Below are 27,629 nucleotides of genomic sequence, written 5' to 3' on the forward strand. Positions count from 1 at the left end.
GCACAGCACCAACAGTGGTGGTGCATACCTTTAATCCCAGCATTCAGGAGTTAAGAGGGTAGCTGACTCCAGGGATATATTAAGAAACCCCGTATCAAAAAACCAAAAACCAAAGTATGCTTAACAGATACACACATCCCCTTCAACTTCCACCTCTCTCTCACACACACACATATCCCATCACCCAGTATTCCAACACTGCTTTATCAAATACACAGGGCAGCCCTTCTGTCTGCAAAGGCATTTAAAAAAAAAATGAACAATCAATGACACATTACAATTCAGGCAAGAGCACAACTTTATTTTCACCTCTAAAAGTAAACCACAATTGACAACAACAAAGGAGACTGTGCAGTTCAACTTTTTATTTTAATAAAACCAGAATATGCACAGCACATGCAGTGCTAGCATCTAAACTAATACAATAAGCAACTACTAAAGCTACAGTGACTTGAGGGTCAATCTTTACATTCAGCAAGTTTAAACTCATTCTTATTTTTGAAACGTAACTGAAAATATTGCTTGCCGATATAACTTGCTCAAATGCTATTGCCGAATGTACAAGTCACTGAATATATGCCAATACAACGAAGATAACCACATGTTTGAGGATTGCAATGTGCCAGACATTCACTGAAAAAAAAAAATACAACTAAACAAAACTCACACAACAAACATCTGAGAATCTGGACACTTTGTATCAGTGTTTTGATGTGTTTCATTAATATCTTAAGACAAGTGTATCAAAACCTTGGCATGATTTAGTTTCAAGTCGCCAATTTTGTTTTACTAACATCAGAAAGTTATGGCTACACCGCCAATGCCGGGTCTGCTTAATTTGACTTAAGAGTTTATTATGACTTAACATTAAAAGCTCACACTACCCCGAAATATATAATTTCACGCATACGGTGACATTCAACATTCAAGTGCCAGTGTTTTTGTACTGTCTTTTGGTCAAGTTTCTTTAAACTTTCAAAGAATCACTTTTAGGCTTACAAAAATAAATATTTGTCAAAATGTTCAATAAATATTACATAAAACTAGCAGCAAAAAGTATCTAGAAATCTGTCGTGTGCAAAGTTTTCTTCCCAACTATCATTCCCATGGTCCCAAATAAATTTTAGAATCTAGTCCCATCCCTTTCCTAGACAAGCTGCGTTCAACAATCTCCAAGAGACAAAATAAGATTGGAAGTTTAAGGACACGCACACAAGACATATATATAAAATTCTCTGAATGTGCAATAAAAGAAGTACTTTGTAAAAAGTTATGGGCAAAATGTACAAGGGCCTAAACCTAGACTAATTGAAATAGCACCATAACAAATGACCTCAATACTGTCAAGTGCACCTACTTAATAAAAGTTTTAGAACAAGGCACAATACACTTGAAAATCTATTGCACTTTAGGAAATTTTTGCCGTCTTCCTATGCCACTGTAAAAAGATTGAGCGTTTTGATCACTGCATTCTGGTCACAAAATTTGCCCAGAATTCCAAGTGGCATAGGCATTTTAGTGGTGGACAATGCTCATCTTTGGCCAGATTTAGCATAAACAGACTATAAATACAATGGAAACCTATGCAACTAAAACTGACTAAACTGCACTGTTGAGCAGAATTGACACCTTGTGCAGTTATGTACATATTTCCAACCTGTGTGATCTCAGATTTCAGTTTGTTACTCTTCTGGAGCCACTTTTTACAAAGTCTATAGTAAGCCAGTTTAACATCTCAACGCAGCTTGAACAGAGTAATGTGAATCGGCATTTAAAATAAAGCCTGCTGCATAATTCTTCCTGTTCATCCCCTCTTGACCAAAAAACATCAACACTAGCATGCGTTATTAGACCAAAAATCATCCAGAGCCCTAAGTGAGGGCTGGTCATTGCTGTGGTCAGCCATTCTACCATTTCAATTTCTTTTATGGCAGGCATTTAAAAAGTCTAAGTAGATGAATTCTCCTAAAAACCTATTTCAAGTTATCAGACCTTTAAACTTTCCCTGTAATAACATGCCCACATTTGGCTAGCTCATAGTTAACGATCTGCCTAAACATTGAAAGAGGAATTGCTGTATTTACTTGCATTAACTTTGAGAACAGTGCTTTGAATGTATGCATGTATTCATACATCACCTCATCATGACTGGAATGGCTTGTTTAAAGACTATTATCAGGTTCTAAATACCTATCCAGGATAGAGTGAGCAAATCAGAACTTTAACTTAATACGGTTTGCCACATTAGAAACTAATTCCATTAATATGCTTCAAGACGTTTGTTGTTTGTTTTCCCCCAATCTGCAAGTATTGAAAAGCCCCAATGCAGGCTACCACTTAAGTTTTTTCCTTATATTATTTATGGATGAATCGATGATTCCTGTTAAGTTGTATCACACCTGTGTGCCAAGGTTTGATTTTAGCCCAAGTTCAGTAAATTTATTTTGTCAAAAACAATTGGTATCTTGAGCATTACTGAGCCAACAGGACATCAAAATAAAAAGTTGTCTAAAGTTAAAGGCACAGTACATTAACAAACAAATGATCCTCAGTCACAAAATTATAAATGCAGTTTGGGATAGGGGTAGGCGGGAGGGGAGTTAATCCAAACTACAGCAATGAAGTCTTCAAACCACCTTCGAACAGGGCTGCTGATTGTTCCTTTCATCTTTACTTGTGACCTTGAGCTCCCTTAAAAAAAAAATTTCAGTGGAGAATCACAGCTGGTAATGTACTGCGAGTTCTTGAAGCTACACAAGGTATAGTCTGGCTAAGTTACATGTGGTTTCCATATTAGCTTGTTTGGCAGGGTGACCTACTGCAAAGCAGGCTCAGTTACCCCACCAGTCAACCCCCTGGGAGTTATAATTTCCTCCATATCCATCACTGTTGTAAAAGCCTCCATAGCCACCTAGTGAGAGAATCAAAAAGAAAAAAAGAAATTAATTAAGATATCTTGTTAGCACAACCATTTCCTTCAAAAGTCATGAAAAGCAATCTGTAGTGCTGCATTTCCCTGAATCGTCTTAATTGTGTTTAAGACAGCCTTCCCAAAACTCCCTTGAGATTTCAAACAAACCTCACCTCCACCAAATCCTCTGCTGCTGCCATGGCCACCTCCACCACTGCGGCTGCTGCTTGCACGGCTGCTGCTGAAGCTGGAGCTGCTGGCACCGCTGCTCTGTCGATAGTCTCTGGCGCCAAAGCCTCCACTGAAGCGGCTGCTGCAAGGGACGGGGAGATTGGGGGTCACAGAGAGGAAGGCAGGCAGGCGTTCTGCCCAACTCCTGCCCAGCTTCCTAAGAATTAACCTGCAACTCTGATTCACAAACCCCCCTCCAGCCATACGTTCCCAAGTGTTTTCAAGGTGTTAGTAAGCATCGACGGGCTGACACTAGCTTATTTATTTTAAACAAATTTTAATGACAACACTGGGAAATAATACACCTCATCATCATGTACACATACACGTATCTCCATGTATATACACCTTACCTCTTGGAACGTCCACGACTGCTCCCCTTGTAGTGGTGTTCAAAAGCCATGTTTTCTAACCAAGACGGCACTTCTTGTTTTGCTTCAACAAGCAGATCCAATAAATCCTTAGTAATATTTATGTTCCTTTCGTTAAAGAACGAGGTGGCAAGACCTAGAACAGTTCCAAGGAAAAAAAAATAAAAGATCTTCCAGAAAGGTAGCGGCCCATTCAGATAATTAAAATAAAATAAATAAACAAAAAACTACTATCAGCTATTTAACCAATATATATGGCCAGTCGGGTCTACATAATCACTGTTTCAAACCAACAAAAACTATAAACATTCTTTCCCATGCATATCACAAGGAAAAATAACAATCTGGATAGATGGTATCAAACACTTACCAAGGTTTCCTACACGCCCTGTACGGCCTATGCGATGTACATATTCTTCAATATCACTAGGCAGGTCAAAATTAATAACATGTTTCACATTTGAAATATCCAGTCCTCTTGCTGCTACCTGAAATATAACTTTTGTTATAATATGGCCCACTAAAATCAAGTATTTGGACACAATAAACTTGAGAATAAAAAATATACATAGCATTATACATACTGCTGTAGCCACTAGAATTGGGCTTTTTCCTGAGCGGAACTGGTGAAGGGCCTCTTCTCTATCTCTCTGAGAACGGTCTCCATGGATACTGGTACAAGCATATCCTTCATGATATAAGAAATCCTCCAGAGAGTCTGCACCCTTTTTGGTCTCCACAAACACTAGGGTCAGGGAATCCTTGCCTGAATTTGAAAATAAGGTGTCTATCACTATTAGTAACTATTAAGTATTAACTTAAGACAATCAAACGGACATTTGACAATGTTTGGATGGGTGGGGAGGAAATAATACACAAGGATTCTCGTCACATAAGGAGTCTAGCGAGCCTGAACTGCTCCTGACTTCACCTGTTGCATTTAGGAGGTCAAGCAGAAACGACCGTTTATCCATTTCTTCCACCCAAACCACTTTCTGTGTGATGTTCTCTGAAGTAGACCCAACTCTTCCTACAGCCAGGAAAATGTACTCATCCAAGAAATCACGGGCCAGCATCTGAAGAAGAAAAGCCACTCTTTAATTCTGCAGTCTTATTACATGTATTTGTGGGTAAGTTCATGTGGAAAGAGGACAACTTGAGGGAATTGGCTGTCCTTTTTCATCCTGGGGGTTCCAGGTACCGAGTTCAGCTAACTCAGCTAACGAACAATTTTACTCACTGAGCCGTTTTGCAAGCCCTCCCCAACTTTATTTTCCCACTCCCCTCCCCAAATAAACCTGCATTTTTGGTCAAGTATAGTGACATGCCCCTTTAATCCTAGCACCAGGAGGGTCACAGGCCAGCCTGGTCTACATAACAAAACCCTCAAAATATCTATTGAAATAGGAAATCTTTAAGTAAGTGAAAATTGTTTAATAGTACCTGTATCTCCTTAGGAAAAGTAGCACTAAACATCATAGTGTGGCGGACACCTTTTGGAGGCATAGTATCTTGTTCAACTATTCTACGGATCTGAGGTTCAAACCCCATATCTAACATCCGGTCAGCTTCATCTAACACCAAGTATCTGTCATAAAAACATTTTGTTAAGATTTTGGGAGGGGGAAAAAAAAGGTAATTTATGGCTTTATCTGTCAATTAACTTAAATGACATAATCAATGTAGTTAATGTTTAACACTGCATTTTAAAAAGTTATGTAGCAAACAAATGATTCTTGCTAAGTTTAAATCACTGAAGATCAAGAGTCAACTAGCTTACTTTTTTTAAATTATCTTTTTCCACTTCAGTGTGTACACACGTGTATATGGCACACAGAGGACAATCTGCAAGAGGAACTTTTCCTCCACCATGTTGGTTCTGGCAATTGAGTAAGTCAGGAGGCTTGGCAGCAAGTACCTGCTGAACCATATTGCTGGTCCCCGCTTTGGCCTTAGAACTAGTTACTAGCCTCTACTAAAACATTAGTTGCCTTTTCAACACTAATTGGAATGATGATGAATTAACTTTCTGTAAGCCACTTCTCATCAATCTTTATGTATTTAGACAATGCTAGCAAATACATACTTGCAGAAGTCTAATCCAATCTTTCCCCTCTCCATCATGTCCACTAGACGTCCCGGAGTAGCTACTAACAAGTGGCACCCACGTTCTAAGTCTCGAATCTGTTGACCAATTTCAGCACCGCCATAAACCACACAAGGACGAACTCTAGATCGGTATGAAAACTATAAACAAAGAAACTCCATCAAATTCAATGTCAAGATTTTTACATGGCCATAAAATATTTTATTAGAACCAATGGGAAAGCTATGAATTACAAAAATGCACTTACTTTTCTGGCTTCCTCATAGATCTGCACTGCCAATTCTCTCGTTGGTGCCAGTACCAAGGAGATGGGGTATTGTTTGCGGCGCCCGTATCTTCCATTTTCCTAATAAATAGACATGTTAGTCTGCTTTAACTTATCACATAAATTCATCTATAAAAATTTACATTACCTTTTAAAAAGAAAGTTCATTTTCTTTTGCAATTTATATACTATACCATAAAACTTCATTAGACTAGTCTTAAGCACCATTTGGGATGCTCAAGAGCTTCCTACAAGTTTAACAATAACTCAGTTTTTATAAAGAAACATTGTAATTGGACATATAGCTTGATGACAGAACATGTGTTTAGCATACAAAATCCTATTCCCAGCATTGGGGAATTACCTTCATGGCCCTCAGAGCCTCTCCTGGCCCATCAGCATAAATCTGACTCAAGATGGGCAAGAGAAATGCTGCAGTTTTTCCAGAGCCTGTTAAGAGAAAGCACGTTCAGTTGACCACAATAAAACCATGCTTACTACATCTGAATCAACACTGGGAGTTAATTAGTAGTTTTACTTTATGACCAAACCTCTCAAAAATTTCATGGAACCTCTTTAGCTGACTAAAACAAGAGTCAGGAAATTTAGGGACAAACCGTTATATTTTAAAAAGGATTCACAGAATGCAGACATAATTATGTATCATCTATGGCTTTGACACTACAAACAATAGAATTGATTGAGTACTGCCAAATGTTCATGGCACACAAGCCACCCACAAATACCTAGTATGTGCTTCTTTCCTTATCCAATGAGCTTACCTGTTTGGGCACAAGCCATCAAGTCTCTTTTCTCTTTGATAATAGGAATAGCATGCTTCTGCACTGGAGTTGGGCGAGTATAACGAGTAAGCTCAATGTTTCCCATAATAATTTCTCCCATCTCAACATCACTGAACTGTCAGAAAATTCAATGGCACAAAGTAAGCAGAAATGTTATCTGAAGGCACCCTGTTTTATACTAATACGTGAATGACAACAAATAGCAAAAGTGTAACTTCCATACAATTACTTCAGTTGGGCTTCTAAACCTGACACATTTCCTATTCCAGGAAAACAGTGGTAACTAAACTCACCAATGTTTCCCTTTCCACAAACTAACGGGTAGCTAGTCATCTTCTCTGCAGTTTAAGAAAAGAAATACTTACACTTTCAATATGTGGAGGACAGTTGTTGCCTGTTGCTTCAACTGGAATGTCATCATATTTCTCAAAGTTAATCCCAGTATTGCCTCCAGAAAAGAGTTCCCTAAAATAAAGATTTAGTAAGTGCCCATGCAATCCCAGAGACAAAGACTTCCTCAAAATTGCATACTTCAAAAACTTACTGTTCCAAGCGTTCACTTGGCGGGAGTGGTTTTGACCAGTCATCTTCATCGGATTTGTCACACCAGCGACTGTTTCCACCTCTTTCAAATTTCCCAAAGCCACTTCTGTCTCCACGGCTGCCCATGCCATCATAGTCTCCCCGTCCACGGTCATCAAACCTGAGCATCAAAAGTAATAAATTAGAATCTTACCCATATCAGATCGTATTACCACTCCAGAAAAAAACTACCTCATATGGAGATGTCAACTGTTCATTCAATTTGTTTTATTCTTAAAGATAAATAAGGTTAGTTACCAGATTGTATCATTTTTAAGCCAGTATATTCCTTTATTCTTACAGCCATAGCCCAATTATGCCTTATACATTCTACCATTAAGAATTAAGGCTTTACTGCCTTTTTCTGAAGAGTAGCAAGAGTAGATGTGGAGGGAAAGAGGGGAGGTAGAGGGTGAGGACTAGAAGAGGGGAGGGGAAACTGCTCAAGATATAAAAACAAAAAACAAAGATTTAAGGCTTTACTGGTATCACAAGCCTTTAATTCCAGCACTCATGAGGCAGAAGCAGGCAGGTCTCTGAGATCGAGACCAGCCTGGTCTACAGCGTGAATTCCAGGACAATCGGGGCTACACAGAGACACCCTGTCTCGAAAAGCAAAATAATGATTAAAAGATTTAAAGTGGCATATAGCCCATGTCTTCAAAGTGTTAGTAGTAAAGATTTGAAAATAAGAAAAATACCCAAAACAACAATTGTTTAGGTTATACTATGAAGTCACTTAAGTGATATTTCATGTGACAGCTTTTTAAATAAAAGTTAAAAAAAAAAATCCTTACCTGAATAAAGATGTTTAGTTTTAGATCTATTTGTCAAAAATCTGGATACATGAGACTAACCACAGCACATGGGGTCAGCTCACCATACTTGTATAATCAAAAACATGAAGCATTTAAAAAAAAAACAAAAAAAACAAAAACATGCCATTAAGAGTTCAAAAGAGCTCAAGCAAATTAGGCCATTCAATAATATATGAAATTACTTTTTAAATAGATAATATAAAGCTAGAGAAATGGAAAAACTCATTTCATTTTTAGACTTGAACTCAACTCATGTATCTAATTTTTATGTAATAGGTTTAATCTTGCAGCTAAGAAAATGGTAGTAAGTAGATAAAAACTCCCAACATCCACATTTACCCTGACAGTCAGGGGAAAGACATCAAATTAATGATCAATTCCTCAATGAGTACTGTATACATGTAAAGTGATTTCACTCACCTTCCCCGTGATCCACTTCCACGGTCACCAAAGAAACTAGACTTCCCTCTTGAATCACCCCGGGATCCAAAACTGCTGTATGCATCCTTATCTTTACTAGAACTCCACCCTGAACTGTCTTTGTCGTAGAATCCTAAAAATAAAAACAAACCCACCACAACTCAAAAGAGTCCTATTAACACACGGACTCAATCTTTCTGAATTTGAAGGCTCATATCTGTGGTATCAGATACCAATATAAACATTCTAATGGTGGCACCAAAAAATAACTAAAGTCTCCAATTCTCTCCACTTGAAAGTACTGTATAGCAGACCATGCAATCTGATACCATCTCTAAGAAGAGGTCAGCAACTTTGCTTTTAGCAAAGTGACTATGGCACTCTCTTCTATCATATAACCATGTCTGAACTTCCACTCACTTTACAAGTGTGAATGAATTTACAAAGAAACAGCCACACATAGCATATGTTTAACAATGCTAGTTAAACATGTGCTCCCAATAATGTCACATGTAAATATTTAACTAAGTGGGAATCTCCAAGGACAGGTAGTTGAAGACAAGTAGGGTTGACTAGCTTCAATAACATCTTATTAGTCAGATATTTACAAGTTATTTCCTTCTGCCTGGTGCAAATTTTGCTAGCAATCAAGAATGTAATTGCTTCTGCAGATCTCTTCCAGTTGTAAAATTTAAGATCCTGCTTCTTCTAATTTCTTTCTTTCTTTTTTCTTTTTTCTTTTTTTGTTTTTAAGACAGGGTTTCTCTATGTAGCTTTGCGCCTTTCCTGGAGCTCACTTGGTAGCCCAGGCTGGCCTCGAACTCACAGAGATCCGCCTGGCTCTGCCTCCCGAGAGCTGGGATTAAAGGCGTGCGCCACCAACGCCCGGCTTCTAATTTCTTTCCACAACAGAGTTCTTGTTATTCCATATCAGACAATCACTCCCAAATCACTAGAATTTGCCTGATGGTTTAACTTATCATGCAGTAAGTCCATCTTCATTTAGTCATATATGCTAAGACAAAAACAACTTATTATTTCCATGTTGTTTGTATTACACAGCATGGCATTCATCTATTTTTTCAAATTAAAATCAAGATGTAACTAATTATAACAGATTAGGGGACTAATAAATCATATTTCCATGGTGTGACATCAGAGAAGGGTTTTCAAAGTTATTAAGTCCCAGTATTTTACATGAATCCTGATAGAAATTTAGATTTCCCAAGCTGCTTTGTTTTCCCTAGGTTTTGACTAATTCCTAAATGAATCAAGAATTAGATTTACCCAAGTGGTGTTTAGGACTCACCTTTAGTAGCTTCTCTGTTCCTTAAATGAGGAGGAATATAGCGCCCTTCTGAAAGAACATAAAATTAATAAAAATGCCAAATACCTTCAACAGAAAAGCTTTCATCAAAATTTCTATTAAAAAAATAAAACAGTAAAACATTCCTAACAAATTTAAAGGGTTGGTGAGCAAGATCTGACTTTAAACCAGGCATATGCCTATAATCCTAGCTAAGGCAGGGCAGGAAGATCACCTCTAGTTTATTAAGGCCAGCCTACCTACATAAACTTTGTCCCAAAAGGGGGGAGGAAATCACTTTAAACCTAGTAGTTAAGACTGGGCGTGGTGGTGTATGCCTTTAATCCCAGCAGAAGCAGGTAGATCTCTGAATGTGAGGCCAGCTTGATCTACATAGTTAATACCAGGATAGCCATGGCTTTGTAGCGGCCCAGTGTCAAAACAAATTGGGGGGGAGAGGTAGTGGGCGCTAATAGTTAACTGGCTACTAGCAGCCTTTTAGCCTAATTTTCTTTGTATTTCTGGATTAAGTAGTTGAGAGATTTGTTAGGATGATGATTAAAAAAATTCTCAACCTGGCAAAAACCATTAAATTTAAAACACTTAGTAGCAAGGTAAATCTGCACCAATGCTTACAAATATATTGTTAACTGGGTAGGAAGAAATGTGAACTGAAACATGGTCTGGGAAATCAAGCACAGAAATCCACCTCACTACTTCACCTAACCACAAGTACCAGGCTCAAGAGAAACAGTATGCATATGTACATCTAAACATCACTGAGCAGGCACCCTGTACACACAGGCATAAACTGTTTCCCGCGCCAACTAATAGTCTTTTCGGCAGTGACAGAGATGAAACTTAGGGCCTTGCATATGCTAGTCAAGGGAGAACTTCACCGCTGACCTACATACCTTATAACTTCTAGCCAGTGAAAGCACATTCTAATAGTGTTCATTAAATTTAACATTCAAGGACTATTAAGATATCAAGTCCTGATATTCAATATACCCATAAAATGTTTTACTTACTGCTTGCTGTACTTCCTCCAGTCTGATTATCTGAGGAGTTCAGGTCTAGGCCAGCAAACTAGAAGAAAATCAGATTGTTTTTAGTCTTCATGTTGAATGAAACACACTACAGAAGCTAATTGTGCCTTCTCCGTTTTCTAGTCTCATTCAAAGATGTCCCCATGGAGCCCACAGCTATTAAGAAAATTCAGAAGGTGACCAAAAAGCACAATTTTCTATAGTAAAAACTTCTTATTTGACCATCTAAACTTAGACTGAATCTCAAAAATTTAGCCAGGCATGGTGGCACCTGTAATCCCAGTATTCAAACTGCATGATCTTCTATACACTACTTTCAAGTGGAGAGAATTGGAGACTTTATTTTTGGTGCCACCATTAGAATGTTTATATTGGTATCTGATACCACAGATATGAGCCTTCAAATTCAGAATAATAGTAACTGCAGCTCCCGGAGATCCACTGCTCTCTTCTGGCCTCCAAGGACACCCTGGTGCAACATACATACAAGCAGGCATATATGCAAAATAAAAACACCTTTTTTTAAAAGTTTGTGGTCAGGTAGCCAAACAAAATGGTTTTAAAATAGGTGCTCCAAGCATGGTTCAGTTGGTAGAGTGTTCACCCACATTGATGTATGTATGAAGCCCAGTTTTAATCCTAGTACCACATAAACCAAGTGTGATGGTTCATGCCTACAGTCCCAGTATCAGAAGTGGAGGCAGGTGGATCAGGACTTCAAAGCCATTCTCAGCAATAGAGGGACTTCCAGGCTAGCCTGGGCTACGTAAGACCCTATCCAAAAACAAAACAAAACAAAACAAAAAAAACATGTTAAATGGGTATAGAATTTATTTTAGTAATTTTACAATGTTTCTAAACTCCACCACCTTTCTATTTGGTATTACTTTAAACCTAAAAGCACACATAAAGACAAATATTCAAGCCATCCTTTAGTTCCTTTATTCTCAAATACAGCAAAAATATTAAATTGGATAGCACTGTATAAATAACAAAATTTTGGCAATACACTCACCACAATGCTATGTTGGAGTAAAACTGAAATAATTCCTATTCTCCCATTTAACTGTAAGTTCACAGAACTAGTCATGAAGTCTTCGATGTTCTTACTAAAAAACATTTAACTGACTTTAACTTTTCAAGTCTACCCATCTGTTTATTTTGGTAACTCAAAAGCTTCAAGATTCTACAAAAATGCTACATGCTATCTTCATGGGCTTTTAAAAAAGTTTTTAAAAAAGTATTTGCATATGTGTGTATGTGTATGCCTGCTAGAGTTCTGGAGTGGGGGGTGGACATCAAACTCACTATATAGATCAGGCTGGTCTCGAACTCAAGAGATCCTCCTGCCTATGCTAGCTCCTGGAGCTCCAACTCAGGTCATGAGGCTTGATGGCAGGGGTCTGTACGTGCTGAATCCTATTGTCAATGTAACTAACCTCCTTAGGAGCATAAACCGCAAATGAAAAGCGACACCCCCCAAAAAAACATTTGAAGGAAATGTTAATTCATAAATTTGTGCTTAAAGTTCAGCAGTCACTGAAAACTGAAAGCGGATGCACTTTCCATTCGAGCTGTTTTTTAAATTTATCGTTTGATAACATTAATCTAAGCAGCAACAAAATTTACAAATGCACAATTGGCACTCATTACAAACTTAGAACCTGAACGACCCGGAATTCCTAATCCATTACAAATTTATGAAAGGCTCTTGGAAATATAATCATTTAGATAAAAAATGTTAAAACTGGAGATGAATCTCTGCCCTTGACACCAGGAGGTGCTCTTTTTCCCTTTTTAATCTATGCACCAATAAAGTTACAAGTGTTAGTGCAGCGGGTCACTGGCCCGAGGCTAGGAGGCAACGATAGATCGCACATCCTGATCTCTTCTGCCTCTAAACCTAGAAAGGGATTCTCTATTAAGGAATCAGACAATAGGCCTGATCTACATCCCAATTTTACTTCAACGGCGGCAACAAGTCAAAGACAAAACTGTTGCCATATTCTGGACATTCTGCCTCTATCTAGATGATCCCAAGTGGGCCGTCACTCTCAAGGCGCGCAGTCTTCCCCTGCGCCCAGGAAAGACCGGTGTGCCGGGTTCGGGGCTACGCGGCCAGTGGTTCACCAAAAGCTGAGCAAGGGCCGGGCCGGGCGGCTCGCGTCACCGCCAAGCCCGGCGCCAGTGCGCACGCAGCGGCCCCGGCCTCCCTCCCTCCCTCCCCCCCCCCTTCCCCCCCGCCCAATCCGCCCTGAAATTTCTGCGTCACAAAACTTTCCACTCGGGAACCGCGGCCTCCCCTGCCGCGACGCACCGGGCCCGCGGTGGGGAAGAAACGCGGCTAAAATGCACAGGAGCCCGCTGGCGGGCAGGCCGCGGAGGTGGGGGGGAGGGATGCGCCGCACAGCCAGCCTGCGTCACACAAAGGAGACGGCCGCCATTAGCCCGCGCTCAGCCCGGTCCCCCTCCCCCCCCCCGCGCGGCGCCCCCTCCCCCCGCGCGGCGCCCCCCTCCCACATTCCAGCGCGGCGCGGCCACTTAGCTCAGCCGCGCGCCGCCGCCGCCGCCGCCCGGGGTTAAAAAGCACGGCCACGGGCGCCACGGGGGCCGGAGAGCCCCCGAAACCCGCGACCCAAACGACCCACCTCCACCAGCGCGCCGCCACGCCGCGCAATCCCTCCCCCCCCACCCCCTGCCGGTCACTAATCAACTCGGGAGCGCGCGCGCGCGCCCGAGAGCGCGCCCCCTCCCCCTCCGCTCGCCTGCGCACACACACAAAAGCCGCCATTGTGCTCGGGCCGGGGACAATACCGCGCCGAGCCGAGCCGAGCCGGAGGGGCAAGGCGCACGAGCACTCCCCGCAGGCATCCAGTCCCTCCGGAGCCCCTAGAGAGTGCCACCCGGAGGCCCGAGACATCGGGGACACGGGAGGGAAAAAGCAGAACTTAGAGCTGCGCCACAAAGCAGGCTAGGTCGGGAGAGAAATTGATGCAGTCAGCACTGCAACTCACCTGCTGGTCCAGCCCGAGCGCATTTTCCACTGCCACATGACTCATCCCTGAAGAGTACCGAGAACTCGGAGTCTTCCGCTGCTGAGCAAATGCTGCCTTTACCGCAAAGGCCCTCTCACGGGAGAACTGCGGCTTTGAAGAGCACCGCGCGGCCACCGATCTTATATACAAACTCGGAGGGCCGCTACGTCAGCACGTAAGACGTATGCCCGCCCCTTAGGAGGTTGTCCCCTGCCGTTAGCAGTTCTGCCTAGCTACGGCGCCCTCCTCCTCCTCCTCCTCCTATTCCCGTGAGATTTCGTAGTCCGCCCAGTTACCCCTTCCTTGTCCGTACATAGAGAACCCCCGCATTAAAGGATGGTCTGGTTCTCCTGGGTTTGCTTTCCCCTGTTCTCCGCTAATACCCTAGTCTTAGTGTTTTCTCGAGATCTCGCGAGAAATCAACTCGGTCCGTCCTCTAGCAAGGAGCCCTACGATTTAAACGGGGCCTATTTGCTGCTGCTTCTCCCTAGGCACCCAGTTCTCCTCTTTCTCTCGACCACTTTTCCTCTCGTCTCAGTCGCCGTGCTTGAAAATGATGTAGTGGGCTTTGTCAGGCCTGATGCGCCTTCTCCTTTGCGGGTGCACCTTTTCCGTATAGCAGTCAACATTGGGACCGGGAGCCGCGGAGGGCGGCGGGTCACGTGATCGTGGGTGTCCAGCTCGGTGGCCATTTTGTGAAGAAGGGAAACGGGCTTGAATAAGTGCTGGGAAAGGGAGGGAGGGGCCAGACGACCAGTGGGGGAGGGGAGAAGGAGGAGGGAAGGAGCGGGGCAGGGGAAAGGCTGGATGGGGACCCGGGTCCGCCTGGGCAGGGAGGGACTGTGGGGGATGTGCGGGTGGCTGGAGGCTTCATAGCGCCGTTGCCTAGGTAGCGGATACGCCACCCCCACGCGCCCGCTAGGAAGGAACAATGAGACTATCTCACGCGAATGTAGAGCCGGCAATCTGGGACCCTCCTGGGACCCTGAGCCTCCGCTAGTGTGTGGCTGATTGAAGGGCCCTGTATCCTTCCGCGCGGCACTCCCGGATCCAGGCTGCTGGCACAGCTAGGGACCTGGGAGGTTTGGAACAACTTTCCTAGGACCCCGGGGAGTCGAGGGTGTGTGGCTGGGCACGATTGTGCCTGCTGGAGGAGCTGGGACGGGGACACCTGCCTGAGGTGATCCCTCCCCTCTCGGGCTACTACAGTGGACAGGGAATAGGAAGAAAAAAGGGCCTGTCATCAGAGGGGCCTCTTCTGGTGGACCCCCTCTTCTAGGCGGGCCACCCCCAAGTCTCAGATTCAAAAACACAGACCCTTAAACAAAAAAAAAAAAAAATAGTCTTCAGCTTTCAGGCAGTGGCCACACATACAGGTTACCTAAAATTTACCCACTTCTGACCCTCTGCTTAACAAAACACAGAACTCTCCACCATCCCCCAAGAGGCCTTCTGCTGCCAGAATTCAAATAACTAGTTCTTATCACATACCTTAGAACACACACAATTCCTCTATTTTTCCAGGTTTTTTGTTTGTTTGTTTGCTTGTTTTGGTTTTTTGAAACAGGGTTTTTCTGTGTAGCTTTGTGCCTTTCCTGGACCTCACGCTGTAGTCCAGGCTGGCCTCGAACTCACAGAGATCCACAGATCCTGGCTCGGCCTCCCCAGTGCTGGAATTAAAGGCGTGGGCCACCACTGCCGGCTACCTTTCCGGTTTTTAAATCACCAAGCAAGTTGCTTTTCGGCTTTGGTTCTCAATTTTTCTGGTCTAGAGAGTCCACTAGAGTACAAAATCCTGTTGTTTTAAAAATACTCATTTGTATAACAATTGGGGGAGGGTTTTTGTTCTTGTTGAGGTTGCACTAGAAATATTTTATACTTACAACAAATACTTTGTTTTTTGGTAAACCAATGAATTTATTGGTTTTACTTAGTGGAGCTGTAACTAATTTTTAACACTTTTTTTGGAGGTGGGGGTGGGGGATTGGTTTTTGGAGACAGGGTGTCTCTATATAACAGCCCTGGCTGTCCTCTAACTTGCCTTGTAGACCAGGCCTGCCTTTGCCTCCCAAGTAATGTAATTAAAGGCTTTGGCCACACTATGAAGGTCCTAAAACCCTTTAATACAGAGTGGATTCCAGGACAGCTAGGGCTACACAGAGAAACCCTGTCTGGAAAAGCAAAGACAAAAAATAAAAGAACAATGTAATTTACATATTAAGAGGCAGAGAGAGCCTGGCGGTGGTGGTACACGCCTTTAATCCCAGCACGCGCGGAGGCAGAGGCAGGCGGAAGATCCGAGGCCAGCCTGAGCTACAGAGAGTTCCAGGACAGGCACCAAAACTACATGGCGAAACCCTGTCTCAAAAAGAGGCAGAGCGATGGTTCAAAAGTTAAGAGCAGGTGATTCACAGCCCTTACAACTCCAACTCCAGGATATCTGATGCCTTCCGGCCTTCTGGGTACCCACACCCTCATGCACATACCCCCACATGAACAGACATACACAGAATTTAAGTTACATATTAAAATATGCAAAATTGGGGCATGCTGGCTCTTGCAGAGAACCTGGGTTCAATTTTCAACACCCAAATGGTGGCTCCCAACTCCAGTTCCAAGAGATACACTGCCCTTTTCTGACCTCCTCAGACAACAGGCATGCACATAGTAGACATACATGAAGTCGAAACACTCATATTTTTTTTTAATTGAAAGCCTGTTGTGGTGGCGCATGCCTTTAATCCCAGCACTCAAGAGGCAGTGGCAGGGAGATCTCTGTGAGTTCAAGTCCAGCCTGGTGTACATAGTCAGACCCGGACTCAAAAAATAAAGTAAAATATATAAACTTGGTACTGGAGAGATGACTCAGCAATTGAGAGCACTTACTGCTCTTGCAGAGGACCCGTTGGGATCCCAGAAACCACATCCTGCTGCTCACAGCTGTGTACAACTTTATTTACAGGGGATTCAATGCTTTCTTCTGGCTTCCAAGAGCACAGCATGCATGTAGTACATGTACAGATCACACACACACATGCACACACAAATGAAAATCAAAATAAATTCAGTATGTAAATTCTCCTTCTCAAGTGTGTTGCTTCCACAAAAGGACTTCCACTGAATGGGGTGCTGGAGAAACGGCTTAGTGGTTCAGAGCATGTGCTGTTCTAGCAAAGGACCTAAGTTGGATTTCCAACACCCACCTCAGGGGGCTCCCAACCTCCAGTAACTGCAGCCCCAGGGGATCCCATACCCTGTCTGGCCTCTGTAGGCACCTATACACATGCACATAAAAATACATGCACACCAAATAAATACAAATCTATTTTAAATGGACACAAAATGGAGAAACACAAAGATTTGTCTTCAACCATATTTACTCTGGAAAGGAACGGTGTGTGTGCAGGCTTCCACGGCTAGAGGGGCTGCTGGTCCCTGCTCCAAAGGACTGGTCCATTAAGGACTAATTTACAAAGTGTACGGTCAGTAGTTATCTTAGTGTTCTGTTACTGTGACGAGATACTATGACCGCAGCAGCTTTTATAAAAGAAAGCATTTAATCAGGAGCTTGCTAACAGTTTCAGAGGTTTAGTCCATCATCCCCATGGTTGGGAGCATGGCAGCACACAGACATGATGCTGGAGAAGTAGCTGAGAGTTCTACATCGGGACCCACAGGCAGCAGGGAGAGAACTGGGCTTGGCGTGGGCTTTTGAACCCTCAAAGCCCACCCCCATGACACACTTCCTCCAACAAGACCAAACCTCCTAATCCTTCTAATCCTATCAAAGAGTTCTACTTCCTGGTGACTAAACATTCAAATATATGGGCCTTTGTGGCCATTCTTATTCAAACCACTATAATAGCGTTAGGGTCAGAAATTACTGAAACCAGAGACTTTTTTCCTATTCACTTTCCTACCTTCACAGGCTTTTTAACTCAACAGCCTATATTGAAGCAAATATATTATCTGCACCACCCCTTAGACACCCCGACATGAAGGTATCCTGGGAGGAGAGGACTAGGAGAGCCTGGGAACTGCAGTTCCTAGAACTAGCAGCTAGTTCCCTGTTCTAGGGCTTGCAAGCCATGTGAATGAGGGCAACTCATTTGGCATCACAATGTTTGGGGAATATCTAGGGTTGGAATAACAGCAGTTTCTAGGGGCTGCAAAGATGGTCCAACCATCAAGAGTGCTTGCTGTTCTTCCAGAGGAACTTGTTCTTCCAAGTTTGGTTCCCAGCACTCACACTGAATGACTCACAATCACCTCTAACTCCTGCTACAGGGGATCAAATGCCCTCTTATGGCCTCTGCAGACACACACACGTAGCATATAATCACACAGAAATACACACATACACATAAATAGAACCAGGAATAAATATTTTTAAAAAGCAGTTTCTACCTCAAACAATGGTTGGGATTCAAGGTCTCACAGAGGACAGGAGACAAAGCTTGGTCTAGGGTAGTCTATGACACCATCCCTGTAACTGGCTTCCCCAGAAGGCTGGGTTGATGTGGGCAGCACACACACAACCTTACTGGTAAAGCTTCCTGCTGCGGGGTGTCTTTCTGTACTCTGTGAATATGTGTTGTGATGATTGGCTGATAAATACAGCTGCACTGGTCCATGGCAAGGCAGCTTTAGAGGCAGGCAGAAATCCAAGCAGACAGAGAGGAAGAGAAAGGAGAGGCAGAGAGATCCCAGCCTGCTGCTCAAGGAACAACATGCCAGCAGACCAGTAAGCCACGGAACACGTGGCAAAACACAGATTAATAGAAATGGGTTAATTTAAGTTATAAGAGCTAGCTAGCAAGAAGCCTGCCATAGGCCATGCAATTGGTAATTAATATAAGATTCTGAGTAATTATTTTATAAGCAGCTGTGAGACCGGAGAAACCTTCTGACAACAGCGTCCACTGTAATGCTGCCTGGCATGGCCATTCTTGGTGAACACACAGAGAGGCTGGAACTTGTTACATCTCCCTGGGCAAGGTTCAACACCCAGATGCCCAACAGATGTTGAAAGGTGGATAGACAGTACAAGTACCTGCCATGGGCCAGTCATAATGTAGAGCCTGGGCAGAGGCATCCATCCATTGTTTGGCTTCCACAGATGACCTTTAAACAAACTTTATTGCCATTCTTTGCACCCAAGTAACCGAAAACCCAAGGCAGAACGAACTGGACTATTGTGAAGCTGGAAGTTAGTTAAGCAGTAATCAAGGGATTTCCAGAGCCAGACACTTCAGGGCCTTTCATGAACACTTCATTTTAGCTCAAACTGGGGATAAAGTTCAAGGAAAGTGCAACATCGCTAAAATTGAAGGAGTCTGTGTGTGTGTGTGTGTGTGTGTGTGTGTGTGTGTGTGTGTGTGTGTGTGGCCGAGGATCAGACCCAGAGCCTTGTACATGCTAGGCTAGGACCCTACCACTTAGTTACTTCCCCAGCCCCCCTTTCTGTTTTGTTTGTTTATTTGTTTTGAGACAGGCTCTTACTGTGTAGCCCAAGCTGGCCTCCCTCAGTCTCCCAAGTGCTAGGATTACAGGCCTGAGCTACCACTCCTGGCTCAGAGGGATAATTAGAGGTATGGGAGTAAAAGTAGTTGCCTACTGAGTACCTTTTTATGGCGCTGTTCATGGCAAGGTCTTACGTAGCTGAGGTCTTGAACTCCAGGGGGCTTGCCTTTGCCTTCCAAGTGCTGGGATTCCAGTGCAGACCACCTTGCCAACCTGGCTCTCCTCTTTATTGGTTTTTGTTGTTGTTTTGTTCTTAGGTTTTAAAAATAGGGTCTCACTAAGTCGACCAGGCTGGCCTCGAACTCACAGAGTTACCTGTCTCTGCCCCTCAAGTGCTGCGATTAAAGACATGCACCACCATGCCCAACCGTCCTCTTATGTTTTAAAATTATAATCGTCTTTTGTGGTTTTGTTTGATTGGTGCTTTAAGAAAACCAGATTTGTTTCCAATGCTGGGTTACAATACTTAGGAGAATTGTATGACTTCGGAAGGCTGATAACCGTCTAAAAGGGAAGGAGATCTTGGGGCCAGCAATTACGGTACTGACCTGGAATCCTGGCCCTTGGGAGGCAAGGAAGAAGGATCTTGAGTTTGAGGCCAGCCTGGGCTACATAACGAGACTGATGGAGTAGAAGGTCTCAACTAGTATAGCTCTTGCCTCAGAAACCTGTCTCAGTTTAATCCATGGAACCCAAGGTGAAAGGAGAGAACCAACTCCACAAAACTGCCCTCTGACCTCCACATGGAGTCCATGGCACTCATGCCCCCTCCTGTCACACACACACACACACACACACACACACACACACGTGCACTAATAATAACAAATTAAGGGAAGGTCCTGAACTCCAATATATACTAGCTCTTCCTCCTTATTCAAGGGTAGAGGCTGGTCCGTATAGAACCAGGAATGTTGTAGGCAGTTCTGAAAATACTGACCTGAAACCTGCCTTCCTTCTGCAAACTTGGCAAGGCCAAACCAAAGTTAGATTAAAGGCTATCTTCTCTGCCATTTAAACTGCTAAAAAGGTTTTCAGACAGACTAACCCAGTGACTTCTCCCTTCCTATGTGCAAAGTGACTGGGCAGCCTGCGGAGTAACAGCAGAGAAGCCATGGACGGCAGCTCTCAATGGAAGCAAAGGGTAGCCTGGGGACGTGGAGTATATATAGCTCAGGGATTCACCTGCCTGTAGGAGGCCATGGACCTTTTTAGCAGATCTTCCCGGGTGTTGTAGAACTTGAAAACTGACCATGCCTGGACTGTCAATCTTCTGTTGGAATTACACAGTCTGTCCTTCGGTCAAACTAATCCACTCTTGCTCCTTCTTCCTCCTTAGTGATTATTGCTGTCATTGGCCTACAAACCTTGATGGCTAATGGGGTGTAATCACTTTGAAATTTTAAAAAACCTTTTCAATGTTTTAACTTTCAATTCTTTGACATGTGGATTCAACATTAAGCTGGAAAATCTTTAAACCCTTTATAAATTCAAGTCTATTTTATGGTTCTTGCAGAATAAATGAAAGCTTGTGGCTGTACACTTTACACTTTCACTTGAATAATAATTAGATTAGTTAAGTGTTACTTTATGCAAAAATAGAAAAAGTCAGCACTGCTATTTCTTCCACAAGAATTGTTTTATGAAAGGAAAAATGCTGCAGCTCACCAGCTGCCACCCACTCTTTCTTCTCTGAAATGTTTTTGAGTCTATTTTAGGTTACCTTTCACACAGCTTGACCTTGAATATAATAAGAAATGTTACTTACTGTGTGAACCAAATTTGTACTTGAAATGTTTGTGTTCCACTTCAAAGTTTTGATCATCCGTATACAATAGCTTGTGTGTTGGAAGCTTAATCCCACAGTCATAATGTTAATGGTATCTGGAGGTGAGGCCTTTGCAGGCAATTGGTGTTAGATAAGGTCACAAAGGTGGCCAGGCCTTCCGTTGATGGCATTGTGGCTTTATAAGAAGAGAACCAGCACATTCATTGTTTCCGAACAGGATGTCTCTACCATTTTACGATGTAGCAGAAGGCCCTCGCCAGAGACCTGGCAGATGGGGGTGCCTTGCTCTTGGATTTCCCAGACTCTACAATTGTGAGCCAACAGAGTTCTATGTTTTTATGAATTAGAATTACCCAGTCTCAGGTATTTTGGTATAGCAACACAAAACAGTTATACTAGGGCATGGTTTGTACCTAAGAGAGATCTAGAAATGTTGGCACCGTGGACACAAAGTAGTTGGCTCTAAAGCTGTTCTACACACACACACACACACACACACACACACACACACACACATGTTTTAAAAACAGGGTCTCATGTAGCCAGGCTGTGCTTAAACTACTGATTCTTCTGGGATTACAAGCATGCCAGCACACCTGCCCTCTACCATATCTTGGATGACTCAACTATGATTCTCTTGCAGTCTAAAGCAGGTTATTCCAGCAGTCTGTGCCTCAGCTTTTAATTTATAAAGTAAAAGGCATACATGGTGGTACATGCCTGTAATCCCAGCACTCGAGGTGTTGAAGCAGGAGGACTGGAAGTCTAAAGTCAGGCTGGCCTTTAGAGTGACATTCTATCTTGAAAAAACAAAACAGATGCGCTAGCACTCAGGGGACAGAGGCAGGAAGATTAGGAGCTAAGACCAGCCTTGGCCACACACTGAGTCCAGACAAGTCTGGACTGCATGAGGCTCTGTCTTAAAACAAAACCTTAGCTAGGAGTGGTGGTGCACATCTTTAGTCCCAGCACTCAGAAGGCAGAGGCAAGTGGGTCTCTGTGAGTTCGAGGCCAGCCTGGTCTACATAGTAATTTCCAGGATGGCCAGAGCTACATAGTGAGACCCTGTTTCAAAAAGAACAAAAAATATATAATAATAATAATTAAGTTTTAAAAACCCATAATATAACAACTAAGTACATAAGTAAATAAATAAAATGAGATCCCCTTGAAGTCAAGAGACATTAGTTGAACAACATACTAAGTTAGGGCCAAAAGAAAGACAGATAAGCTTAAAAGATGATTTGTGCTGTCCCAGAAGTGGAGAGATAAGACATACATATATACACAAAGATCATAACACAGCATGAAGCCGTATGTGATATTGTCCACCTAGACCCTGAGCTCCTCTAAAGCTCATGTTTGTAAATGTGGAGAAAATGAATGAATGAACGATACCAAAAATGTGATAGCTGTTCTGAGGAGGAGCAGATGGAGTGAGCTTATAAGTTCTGGGGCTGGAGCAGTTTAAAAGCACTTGATACTTTTACAGATAACCGAGTTCAATGCCCAGGCTCACAACTGTCTGTAATTCCAGTTCCAAGGGATATAATGCTCTATTCTGATCTCTGTAGTTCCCTGCATGTATGTGGTACACATACATACATTCACACACACACACACACACACACACACACACACACAAACACATAAAATAAGTATGTCTTTTTAAAAAGCTCAGAAAGCCTTCAGACCTAGAGTTTGAGTTAAAGCTGGGACTATGGACAGGATTTGGATAGGAAAGAGAAGGGGAGAGGCTATTTCTGGTAAGGGCAGCTATGGAGATGAAGGGAAAGATACCTCATGTGCAGAAACTTGATCGGCTAAGAGGAAGGACAGGCTGTGGAGCTCTGGAAAGCAGTGAGTTCAGAAGAAAGTGCTTGAAAGGAATGAGTTATTAGTTCATTTGGCAAAACCCACAAACACTGCCCTAATAGTTGGGAATACATTTCCTGTAGTGGTGTGAATGAGAGTGCCCTCCAAAGGCTCGTATATTTGAAGGCTTGGTCCCCAGTTTGTGGAACTATTTGAGAAGGATTAGGAGGTGTGGCCTTGTTAGAGCTGTGTCACTGGGGGTAGACTTTGAGGTTGGAAAAGTCCACACCATTCTCAGGTAGCTCTGTCTTTCTGCCTCATGACTGAATCAGGATGTAAGCTCTCAGCTACTTCTCCAGCACCATGCTTGCCTGCCTGTTGGTTTGCTCTCCTCCAGGATGGTCATGGACTTTAACCCTTTGGAACCGTGAGCCCCAATAAACATTGTATTTTCTAAGTTGCCTTAGTCACGGTAATAGAAAAGTAACTGAGACAGTGACAAAGAAGAAAGCATGTCCTTATCTCCTAGGAATGACTATCCATTGGCCATAGTGTTTACTTAATAGGTATTTATTGAGATAGGATCTCATTATGTTGCCTATATTGGCTTTGAATTCCTAGGCACAAGAAGTCTTCCTACCTCAGCCTCACTAGTAGCTAGGACTACAGGTAGTGCCACTGGGCCTAGCTGGCTGAAGTAATTAGAAAGTGTGGGCGCTAGCAAGGTAAACTGAGGCTGACCTATGAGAAGGAAGTATTTGGGCTTTATTTTAGAAACAGCAGAAAGTGAGGAGCAGACAGGCATTCCCTAAAAGGGACAGTTGAGGGACAGACATTCTCCAGGGCAATAAAACTGTATCTTCATTAGACACAGGAACAAAAAGCATTGTCATGCTGAGCCGGTGACATAGGCCTGTAATCTCATCTTTCCAGGAAGATGAAACAGGAGGATCACAATTTCAAGTCATACTTGGGCTACAGAGCTAGGTCAAGGCCAGCCTAGGCTACTTAGTCAGACCCTGTCTGAAAGTTAAAAGGGGACTTGGTATATAGATTACCTACCATGTACAAGGCCCTAAATTCCACCCCCAGCATGTTGGGAACATTCTTACATTTTGAAGCTCAAATATTATTTTTGAAAATAATATTTTGTATAATGCTAACCATGGAACCTAGGGCTTCATACATGCTAGGCAAGCACTGCCACTGAGCTACACCTCCAGCCTTTATAAATTATTTAATACATGTGGAGATCAGAATTTTCAGGAGTCACTTCTCTCCTTCCTCCTAGGAATTGAACTCAGGTCTTCAGGCTTGGCAGCAAGCACCTTTATCCACTGAGCCATCTTGCCAGCCCCACCCCAAACCTTTAAGCAGCCTTCTGTATAAGCATTCTCAGGCCTTACACTTTCAAAAATTCTTGGAAGACCATCGGGCCTAAATCAAAGGTTCAGTCCCATCTTCTCAGTTATTAATCCATGGGCTCCTCCCCAGTGCGTCACTTGATAGGCTTTTCTAGGTGCTTAGGTAAGGAAGCAGCAGCCTTCTCTACTTGAATATAGGCCACTGCATATTCAATCTCATCTTGCTTTCCTCGAAGAGTCGCTGTGAAAATGAGGCAGCCTGTCATGTGAGGCGAGTCCTTCAGGCGTCCCAGATGAACACTGCTATATTAGGACCAAGGACTGTTATGCAAGGAGGCCTATCTCCACCTTTTCTTCATGCCAGCACTTCGCAGTGAAGAGTACCTGGGGAACTAATAGTTTTTAAAAGATCACTTCTGAAAATAGCTGAGTTCTGCTTTCATCTCATAGCATCTCCATCTTGGTAATAGCTATTTGGGGACGTAGGAAAAGAATATTATAATTAAGATGAAAAGAATAGATGGAAATGTTTTTTATAGAATAGCACGTGTTCACACACACACACACACACACACACACACACACACACACACACACACACCTGTAATCCTGGCGTGGTCTTAGGCAGAGGCAGAAGGATTGCTAGTTCCACACCAGCCTGGCTACATAGTGAGCTGCTGTCTCCACAGTGAATACACGCGTGAAAAAGTCTCTTAGAATACACTCTGACCTATATCTAGCTAGAACAATCATACTAGGGTTTCAACTGGTTCGTAACTGACTATGAACAACCTTCAGCAACTATCCCAGCCACAGCAGGTCTCTGGTCTGGGCCTGATTTACATCTTTCACCATACCCCAATGGGAGGCATATGCTTACACATCCCTGTTCCTACAAGATTGTGGCTACTCTGAGTGCAACTGTAGTATATTCATTTTCAGTTCACTGGCATCTGATACTAAATTTATAGTCAATAAATTAAGTGGGTGAGTGGATAGATGGATGGGTGGAATATGTACACATCATGACAGTGCATGGATTTCAGGACAGGCTAGAAGATCACTTTTTTAAAACAATTTTAAGATTGAACCATATCTTTTTGGTCAGTTTTCCATGGCTGTGACAAAACACCTGAGAGAAACACTTAAAGGAGGAAAGACTGGATTTTAGCTTCATTGTCTCTGGGCCATGGTGAGGCAGAACATCACAGTGGGGAGCACATGGTGGATAAAAAGCCAGGGACAGAGAGAGCAAGAGGAAGGAGACAGAACATATATCCTTCAAAGGCATGGGGCCAGTGACTTACTTCCTCCAACTAGGCCATACTTCCAATAGCCCATTCATCTGTGAACTCATCAATGGATGAATGAAATCATTGACCAACCGGGCACCCTTGGATATAATCACTTCTCCAAAGCTTTACCTCTGAACATTGCCACGTGGAGATCAAACTTTTAACACATGAGTCTTTGGAGAATACTTCATATCTAAATCAAAATTTTCATAGCAGTATGAAAAATAAAAGCTGGGGAAAATATTTGACAAAGGACTGATATCTAGAAAATATAAAGAACTCTCAAATAGGGCGTAGTTCTAGGTAGCTCGCCTGCCAAGCATGAACAAGGCCCAGGGCTCCATCCCCAGCACCATGGAAGAGAGAAGGAAGGCTCAAAACTCAACAGTAATAAACTCTCTGATTAGAAAATGGCCAACAGAATGGTGACAGCGCACACCTTTGATCCCACCACTCAGGAGGCAGAGACAGGTGGATCTCTGTGAGTTCGAGGCTAGCCTGGTCTACAGAGCGAGTTCCAGGACAGCCAGGACTATATAGTGAGACCCTGCCTAAAATTTAAAAAGCAAAAGAAGGTGGAGACACTTGTAATCCAAGCACTTGGGAGCAGACACAGAAGGATCAGTAGTCTGAGGCCAGCCTCAGCTGTGTGAGCCCTTGTTTCAACATCAAAACAACTACAATGCACTACGACAATCAGCCCATTAGACTGACGAAGATGAGATAGACTGACAACACTAAATGCTGGAGAGACTGTAGAGAAACTGGGTCATTTGCTGGAGGGAATGTAAATCAATACTGACACTTTGGAAAAATTTGGCACTTCTGTTTAAGACTGGAAATAGACTTAGCCTGTGACCCGGCATTTGTGCTTTTTGGCATTTATCCCAGAGAAATAAAACTTATTTTCACACAGATCCTCTTACACAAATGTTTGTAATAGCATTATCTGTAATAGCCAAAAACTCCAAGACCCCTTATAATGTCCTTCAGTGGACAAATGGTTCCACCCCACCCCACCTGGCACCACCTCCCTGGCACATCCATATCATGGATGGGCAATAAAAAGCAAAGAACTGTGGAACTGGGAGTGGTGATTATTTCTGTAATGTCAACACTGAGGCAGGAGGATTGCCCCAAGTTCAAGGCCAGACTGCAATACAGAGTGAAAATGAGATCCAGGCTTAAAAAAAAAAAGTGGTCGCCTTTAATCCCAGCACTCAGGAGGCAGAGGCGGGCAGATCTCTGTGAGTTCAAGGCCAGTTTTCGGACAGTCCAGGTAACATGAGCCCCAGAGCCCACATGGTAGGAGGAGAGAACCCACTTCCACAAGTTATTCTCTGCCCTCAGCACTCATGCCCATGGAATGCACTCCCACACATACACACTAAAAAAAAAGGTAAAAAGTTAACATTCTTTTTAGATTGGTTGATTGATTTTATTTCATGTGCACGGTTATTTTGTCTAAGTCTGTATGGGTACGTGTAGGTGCCTGGCACCTGTGGAGATCAGAAGAGGGCATTGGATCCCTGGGACTGGAGTTATGGATGGTTGTGGGTACCATGTGGGTGCTGGAACTGAACCTAAATCCTCTGTAAGAACAAGTACTCTTAACCACTGAGCCATCTCTCTGGCCCTCATTGCTATTAATACATACAACACTATGGATGGATCTCCAAGGAGTCAAGCCGAGTCGGGGAAACAAGGCCAACCAGTCTCCAAGGGATACCTGTCACACCATCCCACTTCTGTAAGGTTCCCTGATTAGCAGAGCTCTGGAGATGGAGACCAGCTTCAGACGGGCTAGGGTTGGGAGGGGAGTGGCCTAGGGAGCAGTGACAGAGGGATGGCCTGAGGGAGCCTTGTGACAGACAGAACTCTAGCTCTGATGTCCTACAAGCTACTCTTGACAAAATGACCTGGAGATAATCTTATCTCCCGCTTT

The 27,629-nt window shown here is 43.1% G+C and overlaps 1 protein-coding gene across 3 annotated transcripts; it reads right to left on the reverse strand.

Moving 5' to 3' along the window:
• Positions 1-345: 345 nt before the first annotated feature.
• Positions 346-14,785, reverse strand: Ddx3x (DEAD-box helicase 3 X-linked). Of its 3 annotated transcripts, none has more exons than XM_006976883.4 (17): positions 13,878-14,785; positions 10,846-10,903; positions 9,818-9,865; positions 8,509-8,641; positions 7,233-7,391; positions 7,054-7,153; positions 6,668-6,803; positions 6,250-6,335; positions 5,868-5,966; positions 5,600-5,760; positions 4,957-5,101; positions 4,445-4,589; positions 4,098-4,279; positions 3,884-4,001; positions 3,496-3,649; positions 3,085-3,224; positions 346-2,911 (listed from the first exon to the last, which is right to left on the reverse strand). In XM_006976883.4, exons 1-17 carry the CDS (start codon positions 13,920-13,922, stop codon positions 2,832-2,834), a joined length of 1,989 nt encoding a protein of 662 aa, XP_006976945.1. In that variant the 5' UTR covers positions 13,923-14,785; the 3' UTR covers positions 346-2,831. The 3 variants fall into 3 exon arrangements, with proteins under 3 accessions (XP_006976945.1, XP_006976947.1, XP_006976946.1); XM_006976885.4 differs by having other exon boundaries at positions 9,818-9,862; positions 13,878-14,587; XM_006976884.4 differs by having other exon boundaries at positions 3,085-3,221; positions 13,878-14,586.
• Between the last annotated feature and the right edge of the window lie 12,844 nt (positions 14,786-27,629).

This window comes from Peromyscus maniculatus, chromosome X, assembly GCF_049852395.1.
Source record: "Peromyscus maniculatus bairdii isolate BWxNUB_F1_BW_parent chromosome X, HU_Pman_BW_mat_3.1, whole genome shotgun sequence".
Taxonomy (NCBI): domain Eukaryota; kingdom Metazoa; phylum Chordata; class Mammalia; order Rodentia; family Cricetidae; genus Peromyscus; species Peromyscus maniculatus.